General features: G+C 35.8%; 1 protein-coding gene and 1 pseudogene across 2 annotated transcripts; one reads left to right on the top strand and one right to left on the bottom strand.

The window, feature by feature from the left end:
- The first annotated feature begins 4,232 nt into the window (after nucleotides 1–4,232).
- Nucleotides 4,233–8,839, top strand: LOC121769289 (probable plastidic glucose transporter 2). Of its 2 annotated transcripts, none has more exons than XM_042166046.1 (15): nucleotides 4,233–4,389; nucleotides 4,811–4,940; nucleotides 5,304–5,406; nucleotides 5,506–5,573; nucleotides 5,659–5,791; nucleotides 5,968–6,067; nucleotides 6,170–6,282; nucleotides 6,499–6,592; nucleotides 6,806–6,962; nucleotides 7,186–7,329; nucleotides 7,399–7,472; nucleotides 7,625–7,713; nucleotides 7,921–8,035; nucleotides 8,153–8,344; nucleotides 8,470–8,839. In XM_042166046.1, the coding sequence occupies exons 2-14, from the start codon at nucleotides 4,844–4,846 to the stop codon at nucleotides 8,333–8,335; spliced, it is 1,470 nt and encodes a 489-aa protein (XP_042021980.1). In that variant the 5' UTR covers nucleotides 4,233–4,389; nucleotides 4,811–4,843; the 3' UTR covers nucleotides 8,336–8,344; nucleotides 8,470–8,839. The 2 variants fall into 2 exon arrangements, with proteins under 2 accessions (XP_042021980.1, XP_042021981.1); XM_042166047.1 differs by having other exon boundaries at nucleotides 4,249–4,389; nucleotides 4,808–4,940.
- Nucleotides 8,840–9,017: 178 nt separating this feature from the next.
- On the bottom strand, nucleotides 9,018–10,226 carry LOC121768097 (annotated as a pseudogene).
- Nucleotides 10,227–10,671: the final 445 nt, after the last annotated feature.

Below are 10,671 nucleotides of genomic sequence, written 5' to 3'. Positions count from 1 at the left end.
ACATAAAAATCTATTTCAGAATAATAAATAAATAAATACCTACCGCAGCTGCTAATCGCTACTATTAGTAATTAGTGTCACTTGCTAACCAAAAATTAAATTTACACTTTTATAAGTATGAAATATTAAAAAACTTCGCTTTCATTTATAAGAGTGGAAAATTTCGATTGGATCTCTTCACTACGAAAAGTAACGAGTATTTAAATGGATCCTAGGATCATGGAAGAACTATTGAAATAACGACTTAACATAAATAAATAAATAATTAAATAGGCATGTTTCAATCTTTTAAGTTTTATAAAAATAAAAAGTGTCTTTTTCGTTGCCATTAATTTCTCCAGTATTACTCGACAGTTGTTAATCATGTTTAGAGTTATGTTTGTGACATTAATTGTGGAAATCCACCTGCTAAAAGACATAAATGCATAGCAATATTTTGGCAGGTTTTTAGGTGGGGATAAGCACAAATAATTTAATGCCAAATTTCCTTACCCTCGGTGCAGTGCAATTTATAACAAATAAAAATAAAATTTTAACAGAGGAATTAAATTATAGTATTGTACGGTACATCCTTTTTAAAAAAAATTAAGTCCGACATTCGTAAATGATTATGCTATAGCTATATTTCTATATTATCCGAGATTGAGAGAGGAGTTTTTTAAGTTTTAAATAATCAAATTAAAGAATCACTAGATTCATTATCTAATAAATTGAAGGTGCAAATGAGTCTTTTCAAAGCAAGAATAAAAACGGAAAACAGTATAATTTGGATTTAACACTACTAATTAAGTTGCCAATTAACTAAAATATTGAAGGTATTAATGATTTGAGAGGTGAAATTAAGTGAAGTGGTACATTTGCAAATGCGAACTACCAAACATAAAGCACAATTGCGTATACTATAAGTTACATAATTGGGAGTTAAATGACTTTTTTTATATAATAAGCAACACTCAAAATCAATAAACGTGCGAGCCTCATGTGCACAAATGGAACACTAAAATTAAATATAGTCTTTATATTTTCATCAAAGATAACATAAGATATTAACAAGTCTACCAATACCACAGGAAAATATGATAAAAACAAAACAAAAATATCAAAAAATTCACATATCAAGAACACTATAGACACAATCATCGAGAAGAGAAGCACGACACAACAATCAACAAGAGTGAAACAGCAGAAAAATGAATATATTTTCTTAGCAAAGGCAAGTTAGGAAATGGGAAAAGGCCCTTAATTAGAAGGTTGCACCATTTAGTGTAACTATTTGATGCATCCAAATGAACAAAATCAGTTATACTACTACTCCAAATTTTGAATAGTACTATCATTTAGTGTATCTATATGATGTATTGAATTAGTATTTATTTATTTCTTTCGCAACGACTTAATGAATAAAAAGATAAAAGTATATAAGAATAAAGACTTGCAAAACCATACCTTGAGGTGAAAATTATTGACTACATCATGTACTCCCTCCGTTTCGCCATAGTTGAGGCGGAACTTTTCGGTACGGAGTTTTAGAAAGAAATGTTGGGTGTGTTAAATAAATAATGAAAAAAAGAAAGAGAGAGGAAAATGTAGAGAGAATAAAGTATAAAGTGAATAAAGTAGAGAGAATAAAGTAAGAGAGAGAGAAAAGTTATCATATATGGAAATGACTCAACTATGAAGAAACTTTCCGAAATGGTAAAATGACTCAACTATGGCGAAACGGAGGGAGTAGTTACTAAGGGAGTAGTATTAGTTACTGCTACTAAAGAAAGACTCGAGGTCCTCTAAATAGGTTTGTCTCGTATACATAATTGAATATTGTACGAAATATGAATAGTGGGGACTTATTGAATGAAGACTACAAAACAAAATGAAATTGATAGCTCATATATATATCACATAAAAATACACATGTTTGTGCTGTGTTTGGTGTGTGGTGGTGGTGATGTTAGTTGGCCTTTCAAATTCAAGTAGTTGGATGTGAATATTTATGCCCAATTTATATTAATATGTCAAATCCATAATAGAACACAAAGTAAATTTTTACATAATGTTCGAACAATGATACCCTTCAATAAAATATCTGTATCCGAGGTTTTTATAATGTTCGAAAATATAACATAATTAAATATTTAAATCACACCAAAATTGTGATAGGAGGCTTGCATGACATCCTTTTACAGGTCAAAACTCATAAAATATACAGATAAAATTATCAATAAAATGTTAGATTTAATTTGGATCAAATTATTGACTCGTTTTGTAAGTTTTAATCCAATCTTATAGGAGTAGTAGTTTTTGTGAAAACAAAAATAAATATTCAAGAGTTATGGAAGTCACTGTCCCTACCCAATGAAAAAGAAGATAGAAAAGTAAAAAAGGAGGGAGTACTATAGTGTGCATTAATTCATGTGATCCAAAATAATGAAATAAATCCGATTTTAGATTTTTATGCTAGTGGATGGATTAATAGTAGTTCGATATAGGTAGGTCACGTTGTCACGAGGTTGTCCATTAACAAATACCATAAATTTATTCAGCATACACCAACTTTAATCGGATTTATTATTTTAACACAATACTTGCACATTTTCGTAATTTGCAAAAAATTGTGTGCTTATCCATACTAGAGCTTCCAACTTTTTTTTCATAATATTTTGAGTATTTACTTATTACTATAAATCAAATTTTGCATCATTAATTTTAATTCAAAAACCCATTATCCATGACCATGACCATGTTCATGACCAAATCTCTTGAACAAAAATTTTAATTCAAGCGAATTTATGTGGAGTATATGGCATGATCGTATATCTACAAATTTGTGATTTAAAAGTTGAAAAAATTATACTACTACAATCGTCGAAATGGAGAAATGGAGAAAAAGCTTGAAGCTTTAGATTGTGAATTATATGTGGGCCTAGTACTACCATATAAATTGGGCCGAATATGGCTACTCATTTGTATTATTGGGTCAGAATAGAATTTGTACTTATTTTTCTTAGTAATTTTTAAAATATTTTTCCAAACTCGTTAATCTACCACCTTTTAGAAAATGGAAATATATTTAAGACCAATGGCCATATGTCATAAACATATGACGATTTTACGATTTTGGTCCAAAACATTATCTTTTGAATTATTGCATCCTGAACAAATTACAACAGTCCGAATTTAGTCCATTTTGGATGGAGCCGTCAAATTATTAACGGTCAACGATAATTAAGTGAATTTTGACCGGATTAACAACTTTTAATTAGAATATGAAGTAGGAGACCCCTCAATTTTTACGAAATTATATTCTTTCCAAAATACCATACAATAAAACATAAATATAAAAAATTCATAGTAACAAATAACATCCTTTTCACGCTTCTGTTCGCTCGATTATTTGGCGAACCTACGCTTTTCCAATTCAATTCGAACATAAAAATTGTTGAACGCTTGAATCGTCATAAAGCTTAAAAATAAGTGATTGAACCGTTTTTGAGAATTTAAAAAATAAATATTTATTTCTTTTTAAAGTGGAATATAGTAGCTACGATAATTCTTTAAACATTGCTGCACATAACCATGTTGTATATCGATCCAACTTTTTAAATATTATTGCGCAATAGTATGTTACGTGAAGGCGCATTAACAATAAATCTATGTGACCAAATTTTGTATTACCAAAAACTGATTTATTTGAAAAAAACCAATTTATTTATGCATTTAATTAAAACATATGGGCGCATATATACTACATGTAACATGCATAATATTATGGTCATATATTAATGATTTGTGTATAATTTTTTTACTTTTTCTGAACCATAAAATGTAGTTAATGCATACTTTAATTTAAATTTGAAAAATAATAAAGAAGCAATTCAAATATAAAAAAATTTGAAAATGAAGATGAAAAAGTCTTTTTAATTTTTCCACTAACTATATTTATTATTTTAATATATAATTAGTATATCAAATTCCTAATAATATAATTTTTTTTTATCATACAAAATTTGGATATTTATGGTCACCTTTTTATAAACCACAACTTTGTCGGTAATTAATCGCAGAATAATCATATAAATCTGAAATCAAATCTAAGAAAGGCACCGAAAATCATGATGTCAAATCGTCACACGTGTCGCAAATAATAGAATGCAGACGAATCTGGCAACAGCAGAGCGTAGCCTCTCCAACAGCAGTGACAGGTGTCTCTCCCTGACTCGTAGCATCTTTCTAGAGGCCTCGTGCTTCTTCCTTAAACTACACTCCCCTCCCTCCCTCACTCAATAAAGTGAAAACCCCAAGCTCGCGGCGCACGTTAGCTATCCCCACATTTCACCTTCTTCTTCCTCACTTTCGATCAATTCAGTTGTCTTCGCCGCCGAACATTGCAAGGTAATCCTCATTATTTTCGAAATACGTATTTGTATGGGGAATTTACACGGACTCTGCATGCCGATTTGTTGATATGATGCAATGTATGGATTCAGATACGCGTATTCGTATCGGCTTTCGGTTGGATGTGTGATGCATTGTGTTAGAGATTTTTTTATTCAATTTTTTAATGGAATAGATTTCGCATTAGTTTGTTTTGAGTTGTGAAATCGTGAGATGGTGAGATTCAAGTTTTCGATTTCGAGATTTATGAAGAGATAGATGATCCACTGCTGAGCCGTATTAATAAGTTGCTAGTGTTCGAACTGATATTCGTGGAAATTTTACTTCTCTTCGATGTTTTATGAAATGTTAGGTAATTAGGTGTGATTCAATTTTAGATGATTGTCGTTGATAATGTTTGATTGATGCTATGTAGCAGAGGGCGATTTGGTCTCGATAGTAGAACTGAGGTATGCGAGGGCGCCACGTCGAAACCTTCTTGGTGCAGAAGCGTTCATCGTCTAAGGAGCATCTCAATGGCTATGATTATAATAGAGAAGGATTAATAGGTAAGAAGCCAGTTCAAACATTCAAAATTCTGCTTCTTATTTTTAATTATAGCAGTTGTGATTGGCATATGTTTCACAATAGCCTATTTGTTGTCTTAATTTTGTGCGAACAGAGTGCTTCTTTACTGTAAATGTGCGTATCAATCATTACGATTAGAGCATAGATAGGACATGTAGTTTCAGAGAAAGCACATTGTTACGAGCTTCTTATAAAAAAACACGATATTCTTGTATAGTTTTTTCACGAGAGATATTCTGAAATCCTCACTTCATAAGTCTGATGATGATTGAGTAGCCAACACGTAGTTTCTTATGTGATGAAAGCATGGAAGTGTTTTACTCCCTTTTCACATGGAATTTCAGGTTACTCACATAGTGGTCATACTAGCAATCCTTCATGGAAGTGTCCTTTGCCACATATTCTGGTGGCAACTATCTCATCATTCTTATTTGGATATCATCTCGGGTTTGTGCGATCTCTTTGAAGTCTTTCTCCCGAGATTTGGCAATAAGGTTAGAGTTGTTGGAGCTTTTCATATTTGTTGACATACTGGGCATTATTCAGGGTTGTAAATGACACATTAGAGAGTATCTCTGTCAAACTAGGCTTCAGCGGCAGTACTCTGGCTGAAGGTGCTCCCACTTCCTATATCTTAAATGAGACTTTTATCAGCTATACTCATGAAATCTTACTCTGATGAGTCCTTACATTGATCAGGTTTGGTAGTGAGTACATGTCTTGCTGGTGCACTTCTTGGTTCTTTATTCAGTGGTTGGATATCTGATGGGATTGGTCGTAGGAGAGCATTCCAGTTATGTGCTTTGCCAATGATTATTGGTGCTTCCATGAGGTAAACTTTCTTTTATCGTATTTTTTCCATCTCATGTTGTATAAGCAAAAGTTTTTAAAAACTTAAGCAACTAAGGAAATTGACATCTTTTTGTCTTTGACTTCTCCAGTTCTTGTATACTGGTGCTATATTTTATTTCTACTTTGTAAATTGAATTTTATGCAATGTACTCTCAGTGCCACAACTAGTAGCCTGGAGGGTATGCTTCTTGGGAGGTTCTTTGTTGGAACGGGCATGGGTCTTGGTCCTCCAGTTGCAGCACTCTATGTGTCAGAGGTACTGACTATGACGCTCACCCTTGCCTTCAGAAAATACTTAGATACTGTCTGTCATCTTCAGAAGAGCGTTCCTCAAGTACATGTCATCTATTTTATGCAGGTTTCACCGGCTTATGTGAGGGGCACATACGGGAGTTTCACCCAGATTGCAACATGCCTTGGACTTATGACAGCTCTACTCATCGGGATTCCTGCCAAAAATGACCCAAGCTGGTAAGCGGCATGGCATAAGAATGTAATAGTTTAGTAAAATGTCCCCCATTCATATTGCCCACTTAAAAGGCTGCATGAGTTTGTTACTTCAAGTGGTTGTAAAAAAGCAGCCAAATGGAATCTGTTTCTTGCAATATCATTTCCACGGTGCTGTGTAGGAGATTTTTCAGCATCCCTATTTTTTTAGCATCTTACATTTAATAACGGTTGTTGCAGGTGGAGAGTTTGCTTTTGGGTATCTACTATTCCTGCTACCTTGCTGGCCATTTTGATGGAGTTCTGTACAGAGTCTCCATATTGGCTTTACAAGGTTTTCAGATGTTTTTCATTTATTTGTAACTGCTAAAATTGAAACCAGCCTAATTGGGTGCTTAATTGTGTGGCTCAAGTTAAATTGTAACTTTTCACACATCTTATTCTGACTTGTTCTGCTTGTTGTGCTTGTGCTATAGAGGTGTCACTGTCATTTGGCTTGTCTTTTCTTCTTTTCTCTGCTCAGTTAGATTTTTATTTATTGTCTTAGAGAGGAAGAATTGCTCAAACTGAAGAGGAACTCGAGAGGCTTTTTGGAGCACCACATGTTAAATCTGCAATGGCAGAATTGTCAAAAACAGATAATAGAGCAGATGAGGCAGATTCTGTTAAATTTTCAGAGTTACTCTATGGGTGTCATTTTAAAGGTAAATATGCATGATACCTTCTCTCTCTCTCTATATATATATCAAATCAGTGTTCATCTTGGGTTCAAATCCTAGAACAGTAAATTGTACAAAAATTTATACAAAGAATTCAATAATTTATACATCGGCATCAGTGAAGAGTAGACTAACGAACTAATGATAAGGAAGGGGACTAATTATAGCCACATCGCACACAGCTAAAGTCTTTTGATGTTTCTTGCAGTGGTGTTCATCGGATCTGCCCTATTTGCTTTTCAACAACTATCTGGCATCAACGCTGTATTCTTTTTTTCTTCAACTGTTTTCAAGAGTGCCGGAGTGCCTTCTGATAGTGGAAACATATGTATAGGAGTTGTAAACTTATCAGGTAAGTAGTGGTGACTAATATATTCTGGCTATTCCTTTAACTATAGCCTCATCGCTATCACTTTCTCAGGATCTATTGTTGCCATGATTCTGATGGATAGATTAGGAAGGAAGCTGCTTCTTCTTGGAAGTTTCTTGGGCATGGCAAGTAAAATTATCATCCTCGGATCCTCTTCTTGTGACTAAAACTTTGGCACCATCTTTGCCTCTTATGAAATTACATTTTTGAAGACCATAGGATACTTCTCCAACTATCCCATTTTCTGATTGGTGTTTATTTTATTTTTTGTTTTCAGGTAGTGGCTATTGGTTTCCAAGTTATTGCTGCAAGTGATATTATGTCTCCCTCTAAAAATTTATATTTATCTGTTGGTGGAATGCTGCTGTGAGTATCTAAAACAAGCTGATTCCTTGCTAGCTCATCATACACATAAGTTTTATACTTTCATTGGCCAAAAATTCATTCCGCAATCTAGATGTGAAAGTATCGAGCAGTCAATATCTACTTTGGACAAATATCGAACAACCATAGACTACTTCGATAAAAATTGTTCATGTGTGCGTCTGATGATTACTTTCTTCTTTGGTACAGGTTTGTCTTGGCATTCTCTTTAGGTGCTGGGCCTGTCCCTGGTCTGCTCCTATCAGAGATACTACCAAGCCGAATTAGGGCTAAGGCAATGGCTGTCTGCATGTCTGTACATTGGGTAAGTGCACACACTAATGCTATCCTACGTTTCCCTTTATTCTAAGCATAAGTTAGTATGACTAAATCACTATAGGAGGTTAATTTCTTTTGGTCACACATTCATGGTCATGCACAGGTGGTCAATTTTTTTGTTGGGTTATTGTTTCTGAATCTGCTGGACATGCTGGGGCCCCAAATTTTGTATACAATTTTTGCCACCTTTTGCTTGTTGGCGGCAGTCTTTGTGAAGAAGAATGTTATAGAAACTAAAGGGAAGTCGTTGCAAGAAATCGAAATGGCACTCATTCCAGTTGATTAGTGGCATTAGGTGAGCTGGTGTTCTGTTGGTTGCCATACTTGAAAACATTTATTTACTTATGGGAAGTTTCAAGCTCTAATGAAACTTTCAGATGAAATTGGTCGAAATTATGATTCGTGTTTGTTGCTCGTCAGGGATCTTGATGCAAGAGCTTTTCGCTTACCTACATTGGTAGCACCATCTTCAACTTCATCTGTGTGTGTGATTAGATACTTGAGGATTCGTTTTCTGCCTTGGGTGTCCGTTCTTCTCCTATGAGTGTGGCTGAGTTTTAGTATGGCAAGCGGCTCTGCGAGTAAGATGCAAGTGTTGTGTTGTTGGCATTTTCTGGAGCCAATAGAGGCATTTTGGAAGCTTCCAGCTACATTAGTAATAATGTTGAGCTGCTTATTCAATTATTAATTTCTTATACTATGTTGTAAGAGCTAATTGAGTTTCCCACGATCTTATTGAGCTGCTTGCACAATAGTGCTAATATTAGTAAAACCACAACAATTAATGAAACATATACTAGATACTACAAATAAAAACCCATATATAGAAGCACTTTATTGAGCATGATAAACCATAGTGGTTCATTGTGAGTTGGAGCAATCTGTAGGCAGAAAGTTGACTTGTCTCTTTTCAAGATCAAACCCAATCTGGTAATCCATCTGATGCAGATTCCCAAAGATAGCAAAATTCTCAAGATGCGACGGCATCAGTGTGAAACAAACAATCCCTTCCTCCACCTCAAGAAAATTGCTCTCTTGTGCCAAAACCACGTCTGCGTTCTTGAAATGAGCTGTGATAGGTGGTGGTGACCTGAACCCACCCCCCTTCTTATAGCACAACCCGAACTCCTTTTGCGGATCCTCTACGCGCTCTCCCTTGACCGCGTCCTTTAGTGCCGCCTCCACCCTGTTGTACATCTCATCAGGGACGAATGACAGTGTCGTCGCTGAGTCGATGATGGTGTTTCCCTCGTTGGAGGAGTCCACATTCACACCCTCTCTCTCCCAACGCTGAGTCCTTCCAATATGAGGTAGTGGAATGTGTCTGCTGAGTTCCTTAGTAATGGGGTGGAGACGACTTTAGGCCTGGCCACGACGGCGTTGTTGCCAAAGCTGATCTTGCTAGTGGCATTGGAGTCTCGAGCCGGTTTATGATGGAGGTCGAGCCGGCCCCAAGGCCGACGATCCCCGACGTGGTACTGATGCTTATAGGATAGCCGTTCTCGCGACCGCAGCCGATGTCCAAGTTAGGGAAGGACACTCCTCCGTCGAAGGTTAGGGTTTCCGTTGCAAGTTCGCCATAGCTGTATGAACTGTCTGCGGCGTGGAACTCGTATTGGCAGGTGTTTTTGCTTCCGCACGATCCGGATGATGCGGTGCAATGGTGGGACCCGCACGAGACCGGCCGGTAAGACAATGAGTGAGATGGATCGAAGAGTTTTAGAGTTTGGTTGTAGCAGTGTATGCAGGATTTGCATTGGATCCATGTTAGGTCGCTTCCCGTGTCAGTGATGGCTAGCTGCTCGACGGGGGGCGTCCCAACCTTGATCTTCATCAGGTACTCGTACCCCACACGGCTGATCGGACCGACTAAGGCCTTCGTGGATGTTGAATGCAATGCCGCCGCCAACCAGGATTTTCTTGACAAGGAGCGGTCGAACGCGTGTCTTAGGCGTTGGAAACGCGTGCTGGAAGGGTCGTACGAAGGCGAATGGCGCGAGTCGCGGTGGAAGAAGTCGAGGGTGATGCCGCCGAAGGATTCAACTGAGCATGTCAATGTCAAGCAGAGGGAATAAAATAGAAGAGAGCCGATAAATGTAGACATGGATTTGTGGTAACAAGGCATGGTTTTTTTTGTCTTGTTGAAGTGCAATTGAAAGAATATGTGATGCTGGAATTGCAAGAATGTTTAACACACTATTTATAAAAAATATTTGGTTGAAATGTGCACATATTTTTTTGAAAAAAATATTATTTTGGCAATGAAGTCATTAGTTCGTCGCATGAAGAAATGAAATGCATAATTAATTATGGAAAATCTTTCAGATTTTGAGTGAATGAGGGATGTAACAGAACAATCAAGCATGTGATCATATATTTCCAATACCAAAACCTCTAGCAGAAAATTATTTATCCAAATGTATTTTTCAGTTTCATATAAAAAGCAAAATACAAATCAATTAAAAATCTTATTAATTCCACACATTAAAAAGCGTGTTGCCGTAACCGCGATTTAGAATTGAGAACCAATGAATAAATGTATAACCCCATTCTTAAACCCTCTCAATCTAATTCTTCAGCTCACAATTTCTCAGTATCAATTTGGGAAGAGATCAAAGGTAT

The sequence above is a fragment of the Salvia splendens genome, chromosome 15 (assembly GCF_004379255.2).
Source record: "Salvia splendens isolate huo1 chromosome 15, SspV2, whole genome shotgun sequence".
Lineage (NCBI taxonomy): Eukaryota > Viridiplantae > Streptophyta > Magnoliopsida > Lamiales > Lamiaceae > Salvia > Salvia splendens.
Note: the sequence above shows the minus strand (reverse complement) of the source record. Positions and strands in the feature narration are given on the sequence as shown.

What these genes read in the sequence shown, in the direction of transcription:
- LOC121769289 (XM_042166046.1), top strand. Translation starts at nt 4,844, where the DNA reads ATGCGAGGGCGCCACGTCGAAACCTTCTTGGTGCAGAAGCGTTCATCG. An exon ending in CGGCAGTACTCTGGCTGAAG is followed by an intron (nt 5,574 to 5,658) that starts GTGCTCCCACTT and finishes TACATTGATCAG; the next exon opens with GTTTGGTAGTGAGTACATGT. An exon ending in GCCAAAAATGACCCAAGCTG is followed by an intron (nt 6,283 to 6,498) that starts GTAAGCGGCATG and finishes CGGTTGTTGCAG; the next exon opens with GTGGAGAGTTTGCTTTTGGG.